This window comes from Petaurus breviceps, unplaced genomic scaffold, assembly GCF_028583685.1.
Source record: "Petaurus breviceps papuanus isolate PSGF00001 unplaced genomic scaffold, PetGlider_PUasm1.0 37, whole genome shotgun sequence".
NCBI lineage: Eukaryota > Metazoa > Chordata > Mammalia > Diprotodontia > Petauridae > Petaurus > Petaurus breviceps.
Window position 1 is genome coordinate 90,375,153 of NW_027186296.1, and position 25,160 is coordinate 90,400,312.

At 37.8% G+C, this 25,160-nt stretch overlaps 1 protein-coding gene across 1 annotated transcript in view; it reads right to left on the bottom strand.

The window, feature by feature from the left end:
* ABLIM1 (actin binding LIM protein 1) overlaps positions 1-25,160 on the bottom strand; it is a 284,912-nt gene that overhangs the window by 154,066 nt on the left and 105,686 nt on the right. The window contains exon 3 of the mRNA XM_069099028.1: positions 3,420-3,603. Coding sequence (XP_068955129.1) covers positions 3,420-3,603 — 184 coding nt within the window. The remainder of the gene's footprint in view (positions 1-3,419; positions 3,604-25,160) is intronic.

Genomic DNA, 25,160 nt, shown 5'->3' on the forward strand with positions numbered 1-25,160 from the left:
CCCTTCAAAAAGCCAAAAAAAACCCCCAAACAATTGGAAGAATTGATTTTATGTATTCCCAGTTCAATAAGAAATATTATTTTGTGGGGCAGATGGCCATTTTATTTTACCATGTTTATGATAAATATAAATAAAAGATAGCCATGAAAATAATTGTAGCTTGTGTTAATATCTGTTGCGGATGATGAAAAAGTAAAGAAATTCTGTGAAGAATTTTTCATGATTCACCAGATTAAGTCCATGCATATACATTGATAGTGACTTTTTAAAAATCAGTTTTTATTGATGTCTTTTGATTTATTTACACCACCATAAATGACCATGAGAGAAGCATAAAATCGGGAGATATGTGTTCACCAAAGGTATTCCTCATTGTCACAGAGGATGCCTTATATTCAAAGGGATCTGTGATCTTACTGACTTGTATGGGCCCTTCAACAATACAGAATGCAAGCCATCCATGCCTGTCCATCTTATGTGACTCTTATCCATGGTCCTCCCATAAATCTGTCACAGTGGGGAGGGCTTCCTCACTTTTTCCTGATACGTAGATGATACTAGTGGAAGACTTGGTCTACCTACTTGGCATCCCTCATCCTCTCATCCTTACAATGTGACCAATCCATTATCTATCATACATTTTCTTCATGACATCTTTTACTCCCATTCCTCTTTGTGGTTCCATCTTACAGCCTGCTCACACCTCTGTATGTGTGATATTCAATTTAAAATCTTTGGAGACCTTATGTTCCTTTTTTCACAGTCATACAACACCATCTTGGTATTAAAAAGATGGACCTTTATTTGGAGGAAAAGTTTGAGGTCTTTAACAATAACAATGGTTTGCAATTTCCTGAAGGTTATTTAATCTGCTTTCCCCTTCCTGTTTAATTTTGAACTCTACTTGTTCATTTGTACTGTCTTTCTCAGATATATCCTACTAATGTATAAACTATATAAAATGTCCATACAACTGGCTGGAAATATGGACAGGAGACAGTCTTTATCCAGTTCATTTACTCTGTGTGGATGGTCAGGCCAAACTTTTCTGAGTAGCTGTATATCTCTTCTAGGAGGTTGTGTAAGGTTCTATGGCTTGATACAAATATAGCACAATGTATACAGTGACAAAGCTGGCATACACTAAAATTAGGACTTTTATACTACTTTTTTCTGACACCAAGGCTGGCTATTTATCCATTGTTTTATATTCTCTGTCCCCATAAATGAGATATATAAACAAAAAGGTGATGGACTGATCACATGGTAAGATTGATGGAAAAAAAGATAGATCAAGTTCTGTACTTGTGGATATAGAATGAAAAAAAGACCTAGGAGAAAGCCTCTAGTACTTTTGTGTGGCTCCTAAGTAAATAAGGATCTATAGGAGAACTTGGATAAGAATCACACAAAATGAAAAGTCATGGAGATGTGATAATCTATATTGATAAGGGTAATTTCAATCTTCATGAGATCTAAGAACCATTGAAGTATAAGAAAAGGAGGCTAACACTCACTTAGAGGACATGTATTAGCATGGAAAGAATGTTGATTCTGGAGTCAGAAAACCTGAGCAATTCAAACCCTGTTACCTACTCACTACCTGTGTGACCTTGGGTAAGTCACTAACTTTTAGCAGCCTCAGTTTCCTCATCTATCAAGGAAAGGTATTAGAAAGTAAGGGCTGAAGACAGGGATTTGTTTTGTTTTCATATCCACAGCACTGAAAGGCAGCACAGGATACTGCTGCACTCAATTTTGGAGATGTCATACTGACAAATGGAGCATGGCCATGATAGAAAAAGGCTCATTCCTATGAGAAGAAATTGAAGGAATTGGGGATATTCAGTCTAAAGAGAGGAAGAGGGCTTTGGGAATAGCTGTCTTCAGAAATTTAAAGGGTTGTTACATAGAGAAGAGAATAAACATGTTGTCTCTTGCCCTGGGAGGTATGAAACTGGGCCCCAAGCCAGGAAGACTTAAATACACATCTCCCCTCTGAAAAATACTGCCCATGTGGCCCTGGGGAAGTCACTTCAGTACTCTGGGCAACTTTTAAAGACAATAAACTGCAGAGAAGATTCCAATCTTTAATGGTAGAGGGAATTTCCTATGAGTGCGCTCTCTCTCTCTCTCTCTCTCTCTCTCTCTCTCTCTTTCTCTGTCTCATTGAAGATCCAGTCCCTATCCTATCCTGTCCTGTCCTGCCCTGTCCTATACTATCCTAAGCACCTAGGGCTGAGCCTGACACAGAGTAGACATTTAATAAAAGATTGCTGATTTCTTGATTGAGGGGGTTGGGACTACATGATCTTTAAGATCCCTTTAAGCTCAAAACTTATAGTCCTATGATAGAGAGATCAAATGACTTATCCATGGTCACATAATTTATAATGATTGGAATTCATATCCAGGCCTCTTTACTCTCAAGCTAATACTCAAGGATCAAGGAATGAACTTTGCTTTTGTAATAACTCAAGGCACTTATAATTGTCTAGCTAGGTGCAATGAAGTCCTAAAAACAATACAAACAAAGAAAATCTAATTCAGTTTTCAAAAATGTATTATATACAATGCTTTTTAGATCTATATGAGAAAACAGAACAAACAGAAATGTGTCCCAGCTTCACAGAGGCTAGTAATGGCTAAATTAGGGCCCAATAAGAAAGCAACTTGTACCTGTTAGTCAGCCTTCTTGTTAGGATATGGTCTAAAAACCACAGGATTTTAATCTACATGATATGAGCAAAATAATTAAAAATAAAAACTCAAAATACCCCTCCCCCCCAAAAAAACCCCACTTTACATTTAAAATGGCTTAATCTTTTTAAAAAAAAATTCAAAAGAGAGGGAGAGGAAAAGAAGTGGAGAGGGGGAGAGAGAAAAGAAGAAAGGGGGAGATCAAGAAAGGGAGAAGGAGAAGAAAAAGGAGAAGGGGAGAGAGGGGAAAAAAGAGGGGGAGAGAGAGAAAAAGAAAAGGAGAAACAAAGTAGGAGAAAGGAAGAAAGAGAGGGAAAGAGAAAGGGAAGAGAGAAGAGGAGAGAAAGGAATAGAAGGAAAGGGAAAGAGGGAGAAAGAGAGGGGAAGAGGGAATGGGTAAAGGAGAAGAGAGAGTAAGAGGGAAATAAAGAGAAGAGAAGGAAAAGTATAGAGAGTGGAAAATAGAGAAGGAGTGGGGGGAAAAGACAGGGAAAAGGAGAGAGAAAGAGAGATAGAGAGGGAGAAGCAAGAGGAGGAAGAGGAGGGACAGGAGTAAAAGGAGAAGGAGATGACAGAGAGATGAGGGATGAGAAAGTGTGAGGGGGCAAAGGAAGAATGTTATTAACAAAAAAATCTGTCCAGTGACATATTTCTACCACATTGAATAGCTTTTTCCTGCTGCAGCCTTTGCTGTGGGTAGCTGACCAATCACTACTTACTTGCAGATGGTACAGGCAAAGCAGTTAGGGTGGTAGGTCTTCCCAAGAGCTGTCACCACCTCTCCTTCCACAAATTCCCCACAGCCATTACAGCGCGTTCCATACATTCGCTGGTAATCCAGGGTGCAGAGATATTCCCCGTTCTTTATGAAGAAGCCTCCTTGAGCCAGGTCACAGCCACATACTGGAGATATACAAACATGTTCACAACTTGGTTAGGGAAACTCATTCACTGGGAAAAAATGTGTCTTCCAATCAGGCTGATTGACTTCAGATTTGGATTTTTTTTTTTTTTGTGGGGGCGGGAGGGGAAAGTGAGGGGAATGTGAAGTCTGTGCAGAGAACTATTCATTACTTATGCTCTTCTATCTCTCGTCTTCCTTTGGGGGATATGGAAAGTCTCATACAAGTGAAATTCACAGGATAATCCTCAGACTCCTCTGAAGTGTGTCTTAATTACAAAGGTAATAGAACAGTCTTTGATGAGAAGAGAGCATAGGATAAGAGTAAATCAAATTAGAATAATAATATCTCAGCAAGAAATGTTTCAGGAAGTATGCCTACTACTTGCCCATACAAATGTTTGACTACGGCCAAGACTACTGAGGCAATTAGTCAATTTCCTTAGACAACAAAATCAGACCTTTCGTGGCAGCCTAAAATCTCAAATTTCCTCACATGCTTGAAATACTTTCCCATAATAATGAAAAATGACAGACCATCTCACCATTTGGTGTTGCACGAGAGATACAAACAATTATAGTTCAGTAGAAACAACTCCACATTTGAGAGCTGGAAGACCTGAGTTCTAATCCTGGCTCTGGGCACTGATTAGCAACGTGTCACAAGATGTACTGAAGCAGCATATGTAAAGGTTGATTTTGAAGAGCTAATGGGTCACTTAAAATGAAATGTACAGTACATGAAGGAGACTAATATGAAATAAGACTGGAAAGTTAGGCTGGAGTCAGATTGTGCAAGATTTGAAAAGTCAGTCAGAGAAGTTTGTAGTGGACCACAAAGTCAACTGGGAGTTGTAGAAGGTTTTTGAGCAAGGGACTGACAAGGCTGTACAGACCTGTATCTTAAGATTCCTGTGAAGAGGTTGGCTAAGGAATAGGGAGACCTGAATTAGGGAGAAAAATCACGGGCTTTTACAATTGTTTAGGTGAGAGGTGATGGGTTCCTGAACTGGTGAGGGAGGAGGTTTTTCTTTTTCTCCATATAAATACGTAACCATCAGAACATGTAAAAAGAATATGTTATAAGCCCCCAACTAGGATTCACTTTCCCTAATTCTGAAAGTTTTAGATGTTCTCTAGGATTTGTTCCAGGTCCAACATTCTATGATTAGGCTAAAGGACAAAAGGGAGGAGAAACATTTTAATAATAGTAGTTTCACAATCATCTACTGTTTTCACCACAACCCTGGGAGGTAAGAATTATAATTCCCATTTTACAAATAAGGAAACTGAGGCTCTGAGAGTTGAAGGGACTAACTTAAAATAACATGGGTAATAAGAATCCTTCACCCTGGCTATTATCTCTACTTCCTAGCCATGGCAAAATTGAATTCTGCTCCCAGAACCACCCTGGATTCTGAAAGGGTACTCTTAGTCTTATCTTTCCTGTATGCCAGCCCCAGGCTTCCAATGTACTTCCCAGCTATCTCCATGCCATGTTGTCTCCACCCAGTGCATCATATCCACCTCCTTCCCACTGGAAAATTGGACTCTACCCTTGGAACCACCTTGGGTTTTGATAGGCCAGTCTTAGCCTTATCTTTCCTGGATCCAGGCCTCCCTTATTCATCTTAATGCCATGCTGTTTCCACCCACGGCATCATCTCTATTTACTTTCCTACTGAAAAAAATTAGACACCATCTCTCAAGAGTCATTCTGGATTCTGATAGAACAGCTTTGGCTTGATCTTGCCTAGATCCAGGACTCCATGACACACTCCATAACATTTCCACCACTGATATAGCCCGTTAGCTCCCCTTCCAGGTCCTCTTTATGTGTTGTCTTCTCCTATTAGAATGTAACCTCCTTGAGGGCAGAGACTATGTCCTGCTTGTCTACATTAGTATTCACAGCTCTCAGGACAGAGCCTAGCACATAGTAAGCATCCAATAAATGATTCATCTACTTAACTATCTAAGAGTTAGCATCAAGATTTCAACCCTTGCCTCCTGATTCCCTTTCCCTGATACCAAGCTGTTTCTCTTAATATAAGACTGCTATTGACCACCCAGCATTCACAACAAATCATGACAGACGCTAGAATTGGACTTAAGTTTCTCTTCTATGACTAAGTTTGCGTTCCAAGGGACAATGCTAACGAGCAGAACAGGGGAGCCAAATGCATACACATGGTCGAGTTATTCATGCAAGAACTGATTAGGACAACATCATCATAAAGAAAGAAGACAAATCAGCCACCAGAAGGGAGGCTTCTACCCTGCAAGCATCCTTTATCAACAACAAACTAGTGCTGACACATTTTCAACTTACAAAATCACTTTTCCCCAGAATCCTCCTTTATAAAATATCTGCCACTATTCTGTTGAGGGGAAGAAGCCTACCGATATTCTCTGGAAAGAAAAGAACATATAGGTTTTGGCCTTTTCAGTTTCATAGTCAAAAATATTCTGCAAATCAGGAGCTTTGGGCAGAGGTACTGGTGATGTGGGTGATGGGAGAGGTTGAGTTTTTGTATTTGTGTTTCTAATCACCAGATTGCTTTTCTTGGATTTCTTTGGTATTTTGCCACAGTCTTTGATTGAATGTTCCCCAAAATGATTAATGAATCTAGATAACAAGTGTTGAATATAGGACCTCCTTCATGAGCATGACACCCACATCCTGAGTTGGAGGCCTCTCTTAATTGGGAGCAACTTTTTACACTAAATTCAACTGGTGACTCGAAGAACAAGGTCCCTGGCAATCTTTCTCTGAAAACACAGCAAAACTGGAAGCAGCTTTTCTGAAACCTCGGCTAATACAGTAACCCAAGGACACACTGGATCAAATCGAACACCTCAAAGGCCAGAGCTGACATCATCTGTGAAAAGAAAACTCTGGTTACCTTACCTAATAAAACGGTTATTTCAAAAATGGATAATGCAACTCTTTCTTTTCTTTCCACCATGGCAATCTACTCCCCACTCTCCATTCCTCTCCAGCTCCACCCCATCCTATTATTTATTCTTAAATATGCTAGACTCAGTGTAATCTTCTACTTTTAAATCATATTCAACCCCTCAAATATCCAATCAGTTCTCAAGTCTTGTCATTTCAACCTCCATAATATATCTCTTATTCTTCCCCTCCTCTCAACTCACTCCGCCATCACCATATTTGAGGTCCTGAAGACCCCTTACCTAGACTTGGGCACCAGCCTTCTCAGACTTTCTAATTCGTGTATTTCCCTGTTCCAATTCATTCTTTACTTGGCTGTCAAAGAGATTTTCCTAAAATGCAGATCTAATCATAACAGCACTCCCTGATAAATAATTTCCAGTGGCTTCATATTACCTCCAGGATCAAATATAAAGTCCTTCATCTGGCATTTAAAAGTCTTCACAATCTGGTCTCTTCCAATCTTTCCAGTCTTCTTATCCATCCTTCCATACACTCTACAACTGTACCATTCCAGGTTCCTTTTGTTGCTCCTCATGCATGACACTTCATCTCCTATCTCCCATCTCCACATCTTACAATGGCTATCCCCCAAGGCCTGGAATACTCTCTTTTCTCATCTCTGCCTATTAGGATTCATGGCTTCCTTCAAGACTCAGTTCAAATCTTCTTCAGGATGCCTTTCCCATTTTTCAAGGCTGCTAGAGCTTTCACCTCTAAGGTTACCTTCCATCTACCCTGTATATATTTTCTTTTCTCTCCCATTAAAATGTAACCTTGGGGAAGTTAGGTGGTACAGTGGATAGAGCATCAGTTCTACAGTCAGGAGGACCTGAGTTCAAATCTGACCTTAGACACTTACTACCTGTGTGACACTAGACAAGTTACTTCACCCCAATTGCCTCCCAACCCCTCCCCTGCAATGTAACCTCCTTGAGGAATGGGATTGTTTCACCTTTCTTTGTATCCCCAGTGATCTACATAGAATCTGGCTTTACATCGTAAGCAATATGCCAGGCTTTGAGATTCATAATACACATGCTACATTACATGTTCTGATGGTTACATATTTAGATGGAGAAACAGAAAAGCTACTCTTTCACCAGTTCAAGAGCTCATTACTTCTCACCTAGACTATTTTAATAGCCCCTGACTTTTCTCCCTGATTCAGTCCTCTCTATTCTTAATCCATCCTCTTCACAGCTTCCAAAGGAATCTTCCCAAAATACAGGTCTGTCCATGTCAGTCCTTTGCTCAAAAACCTTCTGTAGCTCCCCTACTGACTTTATGGTCAACTACAAACTTCTCTGACTGGTTTTTCAAATCTTGCACAATCTGGCTCCACCCTAGCTTTCCAGTCTCATTTCATATTAATCTCCTTTGTGCACTCTACATTTCATTGTAAGTGGCCCATCAGTTCTCCAAAATCAACTTTTACACATCCCACATCAGTACATTTGTCAAGGTCATCTTGCATATCTGCAATGAAGTCCTTCCTCACCATCACCTCTTAAAATCATTACCATCATTCAATACTCAGCTCAGTACTACCTCCTCTTTGAAGTCTGTGTAGATAAGCCTAGTTACTACTTGTATATGCTGAACCATATGCTAGTGGGAATATGGTGACTGGAGGTAAATTGGTACAGTGGAAAGATCTCTGGCTTTGAAATAAGAACCTAAGTTTAAATTCCATAACACTTACTGCCTGCCTGGGTGGTCTTGTGTAAGGGTGAAGGTTGATTTAATAAATCACTCAACCTATGTTTATCAGGTGAGAATACTTCTACTGAATCAACCAAGCAAAGGCATGAAAACAGGTGACAAAAGGCTTTGGTCAATTTGGGAAGGACTGAAACTCATTGTACCAGATTAAATGTGGCTGTGATATAGTAAGAGTATTGGGACTGATTGAGAAGATTCAGTCATGCCCTGTGGGGTATGGATAAAAGAGCAAGCCAGTTGGAACCTGAGCATTCAACTGGCCAGCCTAGAGGAATAAGCAATCCAGCCAAGCTGCTAGGAAGCAATTGTTTGGGGGGAGAGCTCTGTGTGCTGCTCCTCTCCTTCTCCCCCAACCAAAATTTGCCACGGACGTCCTAATAGTGTCTTCAGACCAGCAGTGGCTGATAGCGTCTGAATCTAAAGCTAAGGAAAAACTAGACATACTGAGGAAAAACAGCAGGACTTTCCAATTAGCCTAGCACAAAGACACCCCATGCCTAAATGGAAGAGAAAGGATGGGAATAAACATATCCACAGCACCTATTACATGCCAGGCAGTATGTTAAGTGATTTTTACAAACTTAACTCATTTGGTCTTCAAACCAACACTGCAAGGTGTAGATGCTGTTATTGCCCCCATTTTACAGTTGAGGAAACTGAGGAAAACAGATTAAGTGACTTGCAAGAGGTTACACAACTGCAAGGACCTGAGGCCAAATCTGACCTCAGGTCTTCCTGACTCCAGGACCAGTGCTCTATCCACTGGGGAGCTTGAATAGGACCCCACACAGGCAAGAAAAGGACTTACAGCAACAAGGAATTGTGAGTTACCCATTGTGATCTCCAAGTTGAGACCGTTTTTGCCATTACTCTCTATATATTTGTGGAAGATCACAACATTAATTTTGAGGAATGTTTGTATTAACTATTCTTACTATTGCATCTTAGTAAATACTTATTCTATAAGCTAATTAAGTCTGACTGGCTAATAGATATCAACTGATATTCAATGGGAGAAGCACTCCAGTGGGGGCTCATGATAAAACTAGAGAAACAATTCTCATGCCTTTACAACCTAGAGGGAACAAGAGCTAGCCACATTCTGGTCACCTGATTTGCTAGTCTGAATGTGAGATGAGCAAATAAGCCCAAAGCTTTTGCTACACAAGTCTCAACTTTTCTGGCCCCCACTTCCTCATCTGAAAAATGAAGGAGATGAACTAGGTGACCTAAGAGGTACCTTCTAGCCAGGCATATTCTAGAGCCAACTCCAATCAGAGAACTATTTGTTAAATTTTAAATGTGAGCATTTATGGCTTGGAAATCTTAGAACATTACAAATTAGGTATTGATTTGTTGGTATGTTGATTAACCAGACTCAAAATTATGGAGGAAATGTTAATAATGAAGAATAAACTTAAAAGTATATTGTGGATACATCTTTTTTAGAAAGTTAATTGTTAAACATTTACCAGCACACCCCTATTTTCAGCTCTAAATCCATGATCTTGTGCTCTATATTGTACTATCCCTCCGAACTCCACTAGATCTTTGAAGGTTAATAGTCTTGTTTTTGTATTTTAGTATTATTTTTTATTCTCAATGCCTTGCACATTGTTGGTGCTTAATAATTTTGTGGAAATAGGATACTTCTTTTTTTTCTTCATAATGACAACAGTACTGTGAACATGCTTATTTAATTGACATTTTGTCTAAGAATTGTCAGGATTTCAAATTTATTCGTTGATGATATAGGCAGCTGTGGATTAAATTTGCTTTGCTTTCAAAACCCAATGTCAGGAAATGGATTTCTCCTGGTAATTCTTATTTTTTCCTCTCTTCCCTAAGCAACTTGGCTACCTTCAAAAGTCCATGGCACATGATCTTTATGGGAAAAGAAGTATTGAATCCACAGACCTGATGCCATTATAGACGGGAATTATCTTTAGCAGAAGGTACTAATAGGGGTACACGAGAAGGCTAAGACTGAACTCTAAATAGTTTAGAAACCCTTCATATTTATTATTTTTTACTCCCTATTTCTTCTAGGTAACACTACAATGCCTTTCTTACAAATGTGGGCTTTAAAATATAAAAGTAATTCTGCTATTCACAGTATCTTAAAGTCCATTTGAATATGATATAATCTTATAACAGCAGCATCAACATTACTATCATTACTCATAACTGCCAAATTACCATCTAATTCTGACCCTCTGAGATTTTACTTGTCATATCCCTTAGTAACAAAGGCATGGTGTTTTGAAAAAATTAACTTGTTTTTAAAGTTGTTTATATACAATGAAGAAATTCTTTATATTTTAATTAGATTTTATAACTTTGGACTTGGTGAACTGAATAAAATACCTAAAACAATTACACTTTTACAATAAAATGTACTTATATTTGTTCTTTTTTTTATGATCGCCAATTCTTGATGAGTTCCTTTGGTAAAGATTAAAAAAAAAAAAGGTTTATTTACCTGAGAACCTTTTGCCAACTATCTTGCCTTGTTCATTTTTTCTTCTCCATTCCTTATAGAATTTTAGCTGATTCAGTTGTTCTGTAGTAATTTTTAATCGAATCAACACTCTTCATTGTTTTCTTCTCTTTTAACTTTTTGTTGGTTGGTTTGTCCTGGGATTATTAAAAATAATTTCCTTCTCTCTAGTGTTTGCATTTGTTTATTTTGTGTCTGTGTACGTGTGTATGTGTACATGTGTGGGTTCTTCCTTGTGAGCATTCCAGGTGTGGCACCCATAGTTTTTGAGAGAGTAATAGCTTGCTCCACTAGAAGAGGAGCAGATGGCCACAAGAGATCAGCTGAACCCAAGTTTTGCTAATTGCTCTTACGGGCTTTCTGGGGAGGAGTTCTCAGTTGATCACAGTCCATCCATCCTGGGTTCATGTCTACAACTATTTCTACCTTCCTCTTTACAAATTCTATGTATCTTTTTAGTTTCAGTGCCTTAATCAAGAACTCAACAGGTATTTATTACTTACCTACTATGTTCCAGGAATTGTTATATTCTCAAATCTTTGGGCAGTGGGGTATGGTCAGGTTCTCATTATAGTTTGCCCTCTTGCAAATGGCCATATTCCATACCTTGCCTATAGATTAACATAGTATTAGGGCATGCTTATTTTATTAGATGTGTTTAATACAAAACTATGGGTGCCACACCTGGAATACTCACAGGAAAAAAAAATAAACTGGGACACTACTTGTTCACTTCAGTGGCTAAAAGGAAAAAAACAAACCCTGGAAGGCAGAAGCTACAGGGATATTGTATTTGATGTTATAGCAGCAAAAGCCCACCAGATAATCTGGTGGAAGCCTCACTGCAAAAGGCAGCCTGAGTCTGTAGGCCTCATTAATTAATAGTAGGCACACCTCCAAATGCAAACTCAGCTGTAAAAGATAGGTGTGGGGAGAGGGAGGTGGGGCAGCTAGGGGATAGGCCACACTTCACATTCCAAGCAATATTAGGACTAACAAGGAAATGGAACATGATAATGAATGGCTGAGGTAGGAAGTCACTGTGTAGGTATAATGGCGTGCATCAGCTACTTGCCTTTCAATTACTTCTTGCCATGGGTGTTGTTTGTCCTTTGTTCTGGAAGAGGAGCAGGAGATCAGGGAGGTGACGCCAAGACACACAAGTGAATTAGATTCAAGAGAGGGAGGACTATATAAAGTCACCAGCCTCACTTTCTCTGCCAGAGCCATCTGGATCCAGAGATAAGATAAAAATCAGGATGACTGGAGATGGCCCCAGATGTGCCAACAGTGACCGATCAAAAGAAGGCTCATATAAGAGAACATCAGAATGTTTCATGAAGCTAGTGATCTTTAGACTGGAAGTCTTATTCACGGAGGAGTCAAAGCCAGTATCTACTACCATTGGAATGAATTATTTGTGTAATAAAGTGAGACAAGGTTTTAGTAACAGGGCTGAAAATATGAGTGTGCTGGTAAATGTTTAATAATTAGCTTTCTAAAAAAGGTGTACCCCCGATATACTGAAAAAATGTCCAGCAAGCAATTGGCAATATAAAACAATAGTTTGGAAGCAACATTAAGGCTAGATAAAGAAATCTGGAAATCTTCTGAGATGATGATTTCTCATTAGTGCACTAATTGCTAGCACAATCTATCTGGAGATGGGCAAACTGTTGGTGAGGAATCTAAAAGACATTTTTATGTAGTCTGGTTTTATGATCCATTTTGCCAAGAGGAAAGAAAAGAAGCAGGAAGGGAAGGGAATAAGTATGTATTAAGAACATAATATATGCCAGGCACTATGTGAAACTCTTTACAAATATTATCTCATTTGATCCTCACAGCAACCATGTAGATAAAAACTGCTTAAAAGGGGGTGGGGGCCACAGTTAGGTGGTATGGTGGAGAGAGCACCAGACCTGGAATCAGGAGGACTTAAGTTCAAATTCAACCTCAGACGCTTACTAGCTGTGTGACACCGAGTGAGTCATTTAACCCTGAATGTCTCCAATAAATAAATGATTGATGAATCTATGAATATGGCCTGAACACCAATTCTGCATTTTTCCTTGCCTTGTCTGATTGGTGCATGCCAAGACACCTAAAGTTTTATTTTGCTAGATCAATACATCAGTAAAAGGCCGTAGCTCAAACAGCAATACAACTATTAGGACATACCTAGTACTTTGGGGGCACATTCCCAGAGACCAAATAAAGAAGAAAAGCACCCATATATAAAAATATTTTTAGAAGCTGTTTTGTGGTGGTAAAGTATGGGAAACCAAGCAGGCTGCCCATCAGTTGGGGAATAGCTGAACAGATTATGGTATACGAATGTAATGGATTTTAGTTGTGCTACTGTAAAAAAAATGAAAAAGATGGCTTCAGTGAAATCTGGAAAGACTAGTATGAATCGATGCAAAGTTAAGAAGAAGTAGAACGATTTATACAATGACAAAAAAACATAAAGACAATCTTTATATAGTTAGAACTCTTATCAATGTAATAACCAACCAAAATTCCAGAGGAGCAAAGATGAAGCATGCTACCTACCTCTCGACAGAGAGGGAATGAACTCAGGCTGCAAAATGAAACACATTTTTTTTTTGGACATAACCAATGTGGGAATTAGTTTTACTCTACTATTATTTGTTTTATTTTCTTTACTTTATTACATGGTTTTTCTTTTTGTTTATGGGTTGGAGAGAGGTGGGAGGGAGAGATAATAGATTTTTTGTTGATGGAAAAAAATATATATTTTTTATATTTTTAAAATATATTTTTTTAACAACTCTAGCTCCCTTTGCCTACTTTGTAAAAAATTGTGCAGAACCTACCTTGTGTTGGGCTACTGCAAATTGGTCTAAATTCTGGACAGAACTGATTTCCTGGATTTTTTGATTAAGTGAGTAGTTTCATTTCCCAGAACTAGACCATGACAATGCCTTGAATTTAGTTGTACCTAATATGTAGTTATTGGATTAGAATAGATTAGACTAAGACCCATGCAAGGTAGTGAAGTAAAAGAAGCTGTTTCCTTATATTCATTTTGTATGCTACTATTTTTATGAAACCAATAACTATAGTTAGATCAGAGGTGATGGTGACTATTTCTGTTTCTTGAGATCCAGAAACAGAATAAGATACTCTAATGACAAATTGATGGGAAAACAGATGTTTAGCCCAAAGAAAATACTAAGTGAAGATTTGATATGAAAGCTAAATTCAGATAAAGGGGCTTATAGGAAAGAAAGTATAGACCTGTTCTGTGTAATTTTGGAGGAAAAGAGCTTGGGACAAGTGAAAATTAAAAGGGGTGGGGAGTGGCTAGGTAGCGCAGTGAATAAAGCACTGGCCCTGGAGCCAGAAGGACCTGAGTTCAAATATGACCTCACACACTTAAGACAAATACTAGCTGTGTGACCTTGGGCAAGTCATTTAACCCCAACTGCTCTCCAAAAACAGCAAAAAAACAAAAACAAAAAGAAAATTAAAAGAGAGGAAATTTGGGCTTAATGAGGGAACTTTCTAGAATTGTTTAAAAATGGATTGGGCTGCCTTTTTAGATATTCAGCTCCCTGTGACAGCACATATTTTGAAAAAATGGTAGATGACTATTAACAATATTGTCAAAAGAATTACAAAATTAGATGTAAATTAAACTAGATGAATTTTAAGGTCTCTTCCGACTCTGAGGTCCTATGAGTGTGTAAATGGATATTCTTTTTTTTGATGAGCAAACATTTTTCCCCATGTACAATACATATCAAAATTCAGGACATCTTATATTCAAACCAGTATCACTAAATCCAAATTATGAGGTTGAAATTGGTGATCTGTGTTAAAGTAGTCAAGTATGCAGATTCCATTTATACTTAGTATAATTTCAAGTCTTCCAACTTAGCTTCCACCTACATTTACATACTTCTTTCATATTACTTCCCCCAGTTTTCCAAAAAATAGGACTACTAGCTATTCCCCAAAATGAACATTCCCTCTCCCAGCTCTTTGCCTTCACACCAGCTGGCTGTTCCCCATGTCAGGAAGGTACTTTCTCTTCCTTCTTGCCTTTCTTCAAAGTTCAGGACAATTGCCCAGGTGGTTCCTTATCTCCCAGTTCTTAATGTTCTCAACAGCCCTTTCCCCCTTAAATAAGCCTGTATCCATGTTTTGTAGTAGCAGAATATAAGCTTCTTCCTTGAGTATGCTCCCTACCTATCCCTCTCAAATGATTTTGTATTTAATTTAAATATACTTTATGTCTATCCATCTATCTATCCATCAATGATTTCCCCTCAGCAGAATTAATGTAAGTAAACTCCTTGAAGGGAGGTAGTGGATAGAATGCTGGTCAGGAAGATCTGAGTTCAAATTCGACCTCAGTCACTTATTAGCTCTGTGACCCTGGACAAGTCACTTAGTCCTTTTTGCTTCAATTTCTTCATTTGTAAAATGAGCTGGAGAAGGAAATGGAAAACCACTCTAGTATCTTCGCCAAGAAAACCCCAAATGGGGTCACACAGAGTTCTACAGGACTGAAATAACTGAACAACAACAAATTCTGAGTCTTGAACATCAAGCACATAGTAGGCACTGGTATAGACTAGTTTTCTATTTCTAATCCTCTGATAATGAATGCTGTTGTCACATGCACTTCTGATTTTGAGCACAGGCCCTAAACAGATTACCTCCTCTCAGTGACAAAATGATGGGGTGGTCCCTTTAAATCACTTACTATCTTACACTTAAAAGTCTCTTACTCTTCTTCAGAATCTCTAGAACACCCTAACATACAGTCACAGTTTGTGTTTGTGTCATTCTTTTCTGTTCATTGCCTAAAACTGATGAGGATAAAGCCACTCGCTCAGAGTGCACATATCTATTATAAAAAGGGGCCCATAGGGATAGAACACGAGGCACCCATCAAGATCTTAAAATTCTAAAAAAGGAAAAAAAGTATTAACAAGGACTGACAGTTTTGTAAAAATACTGTGGAACAGGAGGGGAAAAAAGATATGGAGGCGTTAGGAAAGCGTAAAAACAGAAGAGTATTTTAGTGACATGAGCAGTGTTGCGGTAGCAACTGCCTCTTCAATTTCATTTTTCTTCTAAAAACAGCATTAACATTTTATGTGCAAACAAATTATATTTTGGTGACATTAAATCTGTAAGCCAAATATTTCATATTAAAAAAGAATCAGCAGAGTGGGAAGATTCGAATTATAGAATGCTTGAATTGGAAGGCACTTTGGAAATCCTCTAGTCTAATCCCCTTCTTTTACAGGTGAAGGGAACGTGGCCCAGAACTGTTGAGTGATTGGCCCACAGTCTTATAAGTAGTAAATGTTAGAAATTTTCAGAGGTGGCATTTAAATCCAGGTGCTCTGACTCCAGAACTGAGTGTTCTTACCACTGCATCATGTTTTGCCACACTGTCCCAAACCATACCAGTGCCTAGGATGCTCTAGATGTCTGGGGTACAAAAACAAGCACCAAACCATCCCTGCCCTCAGGGGCCTTACATTCCACAGCTTATTTAAGAGTTATTTAAGGGGGCTGAGAATGACTTGCCCAGTGAGTAAGTGACAAGGTTAGGATGAGAATGAAGATCTCCTTATTTCCAGCCCAGTTCTTTTCTTTCTTTCTTTTTCTTTGCTTTTTTGGAGGGGGGAAGGGAGGACAATTGGGGTTAAGTGACTTGCCCAAGGTCCCATGGTTAGTTTTTTGTGTTAAGTGTCTGAGGCTGAATTTGAACTCAGGACCTCCTGACTCCAAGGCCAGTGCTCTATTCACTGTGCCACCTAGCCGTCCCTAAGCCCAGTTCTTTTCAAAGGTACCATTCCACTGTCCTAAGTTGGGTGAAATGTAAAATGTTAAGTTTATTTCCTTCTTTCCAATTCATAAACTCAACAAGTCTCTGTACTTTCATGTTTATGAATTTATAAAGGTGATTCTCCAGAGCTCTCAAAGCATTTTCCCTAAATAAGACCTTTCCTGTTCCATCTCATCACCTGCCCTTCACCCCTCAGTAATCACTGCTCTCTCCCTCTAGAAATTATTCATATAGGCTTCTTTTTTACTGATTTATATATGTGTTTTATCCCTCCACAGAATAGAATTTAGGTTCTCTAAGTGAACTATTTCTTATCTTTGTATCTCCAGTACCTTACAAATAGTATTTAGTAAGTGTTTACTGAATTAATTTTAATTCACTTCATTGATGTTAACAAAGGAAAGAGATGGCTCAAAGAGAACATGATCAAAACATTTTGTAGCCATAAAACTGATTTAAAAACCTGGGCGATCTTTTCATCTTCTTAGGCCCCTTTCAGGACCTGAAACCTTAAAGAAAATGGAATAAATCTCACAATCTATGGAGAGTTCAATCAAAAAAACATTTATTAAGCAACTACCATAAATAAGGCCTGGTTCTAGGTATTGTGAGCACAAAGATGGAAAATTATAAGTTTTAATTACAAGATATTTATAATCCAGCAAATGGGATGAAGCATACACACATGATTAACTCAGGAATGGGAGAGGTCAAATGAAATGGTCAGAATGATTTAAAGAGGAAGAGTTCACTTCTAAAGAAGGAAAGAAGAATGAGAGAAGGCTTCATGAAACAAGTGGCATTTGAGCTGAGCCTTGAAGGAAGGGAAGTATTTCAATAGGCAAGGAGGTGGGGGAAATCCATTCCAGGCATGGGGCATGATATGTGAGGGAAAGGGATGGACACTAGAAGAATAAGGCAGAGCAAGTCATCCAGATTGGGTGGAACAGTGTCCATGAAGGGGACAAATGTGAAATAAAGCTGGAAGGGGAGGTTGAGATAAGATTTTGGATGGCTCTGGATGAACAAATTTGAATTTTGTATATAACAGGGAGCTATTGAAGGCTTTTGAGTAGGGCAGTGATAAGTTCTGACCAATGTATTAAGATTAGTTTAACAGGCATGTGAAGGATGTCTTAAGCCTGGGGAAAACCAGAGGTAAAGAGATCAATAGGGTCTCCTCACAATAGTCCCAACAACCCATAAATACTCATCCAACTGCAAAAAGATCTTCCTCTTCACTAGAGCAGAGGTATTCTATGATTGTGACATCCCAAGAACATCATTATCTTCTGGGAAATTCAATTTCATGTAATTCTTCCATTTATTAAGTAGCCCTCTGCTTGGTACTGGCAGAAATACAATTTCCATAAGACCTAATTACTTTTCTAAAGCTTACAGTTCCAAATAGGAATGACACAACAATATTCATTGTCCGCTTTTAGGACCATGTCTTACATATTTTTGTATAACTCACAGCATCCAGCATACTGTGTGCACACATTGTAGGCTTTTAATAAATATTTACAAGCTGATTTGCTGTTACTTCTGTTTACTACCTTAATTAATGACTACCCTATTGACATAATATAAAGTAGAAATGTACTAGAATAACTCTTTTGCAACAATAGGCAGCATAAAATAATGATGAAAATAATAGCTGATAATGATAATGACCATAATAATAGTATTTTCATAGCATCCATAAAAAGCATCACTCACTCTGATGATATTCAGAGTTGAAAGGAAATCTAAGGAAGTCTATTTCTTCAGACAGAGTAAAAACTAACATTTATATAGGTTTTCAAATTTTTAGGTTTTCAAAACACTTTGTATCATCTCACATGATCCTCACAACAGCCCTGGGATATAGGTGCTATTATTGCACCCATTTTACAGATTAGGAAACTGAGGTTAAAGAGGTTGAGTTATTTGCCTTGAGTCACATTTATAACTAGTAAATATGTTCTATCTTCCTTCCCTTCAGGAGCTCTTATAAGCACCTGCAGCTGGTTTTGAAGCCTGTCACTAGATTTCATTATTTATGGGTTTAATGCAGAGGAATGAAATTAGTCTTGCCTACTCTGGTGTGGGTATTTCCACTTTTGCAGCCTAATTTGCCTTGACTTTGTGGTATGCATCTCTCTGAAGAATATTCTCTTTGATACCCTCATATAAGCATTAATCAGTTAGTTAGACAAGACACTATCTGTTACAACCACAACATTTATAGTGAGGATTGACCAAAAAAACCAAACCAAACCATGTGACTCTCTGGAATGTAATGGGCAAGCAACCTCTTTCTTTAGAGGATCCAGTGAAGAAACTTCAATTCAAAATTCTCAAAGTCAGGAATTATACATAAAAAAGCAAGGTTTATTAAAAGCCTTATGATGGAAGCCAGAGTATTAGAGCATAGGTAAGGTAAGCAAGGGCTAAAAAAGTATCATTTTTCTTCTGGTTCCTCTCCCCCTCCCCCATTTGAATAGAGGATGAGAAGTACAAGAATTAATTAGCTACAATAAAACTAGACACCACCTGGTATCTGGGATTCTTAGGGTTTGAAAAGGCATCCAATCCATCTCCCTGACTTCAAGCAAAACTATACTTGAGTAATCTCTATTAATGTTTTAAAGACCTCCCAGAGAAAGGTCATTCAAATACCTGGTTATAATCAAGAAATTCTTCCTCATATCTTACCTGAATATATCATACTACAGTTTTCTTCAGTGTGGCAATGGGACACAGCAGATGGAGTAAGGAACTTAATGATTCAATAACTGGGTTTGAAACCTGCCTCAGCACTTACTAGCTATGTGATACTAGCTAAGTCATATAACCTCTTTCAATCTCAGCTACCTCATCTGTAAAATGGGAATAATCATAGTACCTGCCACAAAGGGCCTGATCTGGAATCAGTCCAGTTCTCCTTTCTACTATGGCATGTGACTCTGAAGACCAATGCCTCTGAAATATTCATATATGAGATACCATTTAAAATTTTTATTTATTATTTTTAACTTATGGAATCAAACAAGCATTTCCATAATATAGTGTAATTTTTAAAAGATGATTGCACATGAAATTGCAAATCTGTTATGAACAATTTGCTATTCCTTTTAAATCCATAATAAAGTTATCACATAAATTTCCCCCCATATTTGCTTCCCTCCCCCCCCAGAGATGGCTACCATTAGACACAAATGTGTGTGTGTGTGTGTGTGTGTGTGTGTGTGTGTGTAAACCATTCTATATGTACTTCTATTTATCAGTTCTTTCTCTGGATGCAAACAGCATCTTTCTTCATATGTCCTTTGTAGTTAATTTGGGTATTTATAATTGTTAAAATGACTTAGTGTAACAGCAACCACACTGGCATACCCAGGGTGCCTGCTAGCACAGGTTCTTAGATCTGCTTTACTAGGAAAGATACCTATTTAAGGGGTCAACATTTTTTAAAATTACATTCACTAGTTCAGGGGAAAAGTCAGCACCTTGAACTTCAGAGAAAAATACAAGCAGAGAAATAGAGACCAACAGACAGGGCCCTGACTACCTGAATCAAAGCAATATTACTACACATTTTACATATATCCCTGGATTGAGAGAACCTTTACATCTGAGCAGTCAGGGAGCTCTGAACATACGGCCACTCAGAATTTTGACCAGGGAATCACAAGATCCTTCTCAAAAGCAAGTCCCCAAAGCAAAATACCAACTCAGAGTATATTTACACTTCTCAGAGCCAGAAGGTGTCACAACCCTTGGGACTCAGTGCCTAATTAGAAATTAGCAAAAGATGTGAAAGCCTTCCTACAAGCAAGCCTCCCCTAAGCAAATTTCCCTTAATGGGCTCTATGTGGGGCCTATTAACGGGAGGGAAGATCTTTAATCCAATTAACATTATACTTTGTCAAGAGACATATTGAAAGTGCTCTGCAAACCTCAAAATGCTACATATAAAGTGAATAATTATTATTTATTGGAAATGAAAAATGGTAATTATTCCTGAGTGTGAAAGTTTTTAACAAACTTGACTATAATTATTTAAATACCTTGGGCAAGTCACTTAGCCTTTCTGGGGCTCAGCTTCTTCACATGCAAAATGAATGAGTTAGAGTGGATGATCTCAGCTCTCAATTTATGGCCCTGTGATTCCTTTAAACTAATTTTTTCTAAGAGGCATAAAGAAGAGAAGTGACCTCTGCTTTCTCTTTGGAATGGCCTCTTTTTTTCCATTTCTCTCATTATTTACTGAACATTCTTCCTAAAACTATGATGAAATGCTATTTTCCCACTAAGTTAGCTTTACTTTGTTCAGCTCTATTGGCACCATTCAAATAGTAAACAACTTTTCACTTCCATGACTTCTTTCTTCTTTCAGTTCAGCTACATCCCTTCCTCTTCCATCTCTTTCCATTTTGAAGCATTTTCCATTTTTCCCATTTTCCATTGGGAGCTTCTGTCTCCCAATTCTTCCTTTACATCTTGGGGCCCCTCTCATCTCCGCTCTCTACCACTGTTCTGCTCGAGTACCTTTCCAACACCCTCAAAAAGGAAACCCAAACTTCTATTGAATGCAATTAACATTTTTAAAAGATACGGTTTAACAAAACCAATGTCTGAATTGACGCAGCTTCTTTCAGTGAAATATAAAGGGGCATGTCTGTAGGCTTCAACTACACCTGCCTTTTCAAAGAATGCTAGTGGAAAGTGGTGTGATAATTTTAGATGCTGGGCTAACAACATTCTAAACTAAAATGAAATTCATGGAATCAAAAACTTTACAACTGGAAGGGACCTTAGAGATTATCTAGTCCAACTCTGTCCTTTTACAGGATGGAACAAAATCCCAAAAAAGAGAAATGACTTTTTCATATTCGCAAGGTTAGGTGGTGGCAGAAGAACCCAAGTCTTGCGAATCTTAGCCAAGGATCTTTGCCATCTATCTTAATGTTGTTGCATCATTTCAGTCGTGTCAAATGACTCAAATGACCTCATTTGGGGGTTTCTTAGCAAGGATACTGGAGTGGTTTGCCATGTCCTTCTCCAGGTCATTTTATGGATGAGGAAACGGAGGCAAACAAGGTTAAGTGACTTGCCCAGGGTCACACAGTTAGTGTCTGAAGTCACAATTGAACTCACAAAGATGGATCTTCATGACTCCAGAGCTAGCACACTATCTACCGAACCACTTAGCTATTCCTTATTTATCTTTATAATCTGTGTCTTTTAGGCAGCTATATCCTATGCCTCCAGTTTTATTCTCTCTTATATAACCCCAATTTGTACATTTCAGTTTCCCTAGGATGCTGTTCTTCCTCCTTCATTTTCAAAGAGAACCAATGGCATCAGCAGGGTGTCTGACTTGCAGTCTCTTCTTGGGAGAAGAAAATAGCTCTATCCTCACCAATCCATACCCTACCTTCTCCAGTGGTCATGTTTAATAGAGACCTAAAACAAGATGGCCAAATCCTTCTGTGGTGTGTATAAACAGTCATTTATGATTAAGTAAACCAAGATGGACACTGGTAGCCACAACATGGCCCAAAACATTCAGTACCAATAACATATAACCCTCAGAAGCAGTCTGTAGTCTCTAAGACCTAACATTTCTTAGCATTTCTGACTCAAATGTTGATGGATTTTCTGTGAATACAGGTTTTACCCCATCACAAAAAGTTACACAAATCACTCAATAAATACTTGTGGGTTGGCTGACAATTCCCAAAAGACAAATAGTTCTCAGTTTAGTCAATGACATCTGGATCCTTTTCAGCTCAAGACATGCCTTCTCTCACTGTCTCATCAATTTTTTTCCAGAAACATTCTCCCTCTTATGTAATTGAATTATTTTCCTGTGTTCCTATTATAAAATATATCATAGGACTTTCCCACAATGCTAATTTTAGCTTTTAAATGTGGTTTTAAACATATTAATGTTAAGATAGTTTTAGTATTATTATCCAAAATAAAATAGATTGTTCAGTATGATGAATGCCATTTTAAGTGATCACAACAAATGCCTCTCTTCCTTACTAAATATATTTAATCATAGGAAATCATTGGAGTTTTTAAAAAATTAGTGTTTATTGACTTTTTCCCTAAAATACAGCAAATTTTGGTATATGCATAAGTAAATTCTCATTTTGACAAAATCATGTAGTTTATTTCATGAGCAATAAAATTAAAGATTTAAAAATTAATATTTTTCATATTTTCCAACTATAAACTAAAACTTATACAGAATAAAAAAGGAAAGAAAATTAATCTCCCCAAAATACTTTAATATTCTTGAATACTTTTGAAATTCTTTCAAAAAGATGAGTAATCAAAGCTTTACAACTTTAAGTAGGAAACATTTTATGTTCAAGCCATTTTGCATTTTAAAGTATTCATTAATTCTCATGTCACAAAACATCCTTTCTTAATAAACAGGGGTTGGATGGGTTACTGATGGTATGGAAGATTAATTGCAACAAAATAACCTTTTCAAGGCCACATTATTTGATAGTCGATGGGGAAATCAATGAATTTTTTTTTAAAAGAAGTTTGACCAAGATCTATGACCTACAGTCTAAACATTCTTAGATAAATAGTTTTAAAAATTAGATTCCCAGTGTTCCAAGGTCAATGATGAAAACAAAAGTGGAAGGGAAATCTCAGTTAATCAGAGAATGGTGATCGAGAGTTAGAACAGGGATTCAATTTCCAAAGGGTTGGTATATTTACAGAAAGGAAAAGATGGCACCTAGTCATGAAGCGAATCCCCAGCTTAAGTGTTCACTTTACAAATATATAATATTAATTACAACAGATGGATTACATACATGTCTCAACACAGCCTATCTTTACTACTAGACATAGTCAAAGTCTGTATCTTTGGGTAGGTCATTATACATAGGACTTAAACTCCTTGCTTAAAACAGTCATTGGGTCAAAATGTAACTTGTATTTTAAAGAGGAAAAAAAATGCCTACCAGGACTGTCCATATCAGTCAGTACCACCATTATGTACTCTTATAATTTCAAATAATATCAAAACTCACAAGTCATTTTTATTCAGGGACAATAATTTATTTTTTAAATTAGTGTCAGAGGAAGTAACTTAAGTTGGAATGTATGCATGTACATGATATTTTCTGTGAGCACAATGGTGCTTACTTCTTGACTGATTGATTCCACAAATTCAAAGGCTCTAAGAAGGTATTTTATAACAGACATACTGATCTTTTAGACACCAACAAGGGCAGGGACTGGGCCTATGATTTTATTGATATAGGAGAGTCTCAAGTGAGTCTCCTTCTATCACTGCAGAGAGGAAACCCACCCTGCAAGAGTTATTAGAGCTCCAAAAGGTTTAGTAACCTGCCAGGGTTCCAAAGTGAGGATATCTTAGTGAGAGGACTTAATTCCAAGTCTTCCTGATTTCAAAGCTAGTTCTCTATCTTCTATACCACAGGAGTCAAATATAGGCCCATGGATGATGCCATGTTGAAGTTAATACTCTTGAGTGCTTCAGAAAATAGATTAAAATCTAAATGGGAAGTATTTAACAAAATAAATAAAAATAAAACAGATAACATTACATTCTAAAATTAAGTCAGTATGCCCTTTGCCTGTGGGGATCCTTATTTATGGATTGTTAGCTTGGTTTCTATTTTAGTTGACCCCACTATACAACACCATGCTGTTTCTCATCTACACACAAATTCAAAATGAGGATTTGTGTGTGTTAAACCAAGAATTTATAAACATTGATGAAGTTTGCTCAGTTAGAATACATTGTTTTCTCCAATCCACCCTCTATACAGCTACCAAGTTGGTTCTTAAAATGCAAATCTGATTCTGTCTTTTCTCTACTCAAAAATGTTGCCTTTAAGATTAAATGATAAAATCCTCAACCTAGCATTTAAAGTCCTATTTGATCCTATCCCTACCTATTTTTCCAGTATTTTTTTCAGATTATTCTGCTTCACATAGTCCATCCCCAACAAAATGGGCTCCTGGCTTCTTCCTATATATAATCTTTCATTTCTCACTTTTGCATAGGTGGTTCTGCATTCCTGAAGTAAACTTTTCCCTTACCTCTCTGCCTCTTAGAATCCTGACTTTTATTCAAGGATCAACTCAAGTGCTACTTTCCATACAAGGTCTTTCTTGAACTCTTCAATTGTTCCTCCTCTCTTCTCTTTTCCTCTCCTCTCCTCTCTCTCTTCTTCCCTCCCTTCTTTGTATGGACCAATTCTGTGCCCAACCTGAGTAGATTACATAAAGATTTTATTAAATGCTTACTATGGGCCTACATAGTTGTAGAATGTAAGCTCCTTAAGGATAAGTAAGGACTCAAGTATTTATCAAATTGAATTTTCCTGTCTCACCTCATCACCATTTTCTTGATAGTCTCCTGTGGTTCAGAGTTGCTTCAGGAACAATCAGGCAAGGAGGAATAGAGGATTCATCTACATTCACTGACTATTATGAATTGCAGGAAGCAATCTGACAATGATAAATGTTTTTAACCTGATTCCACCTTTTT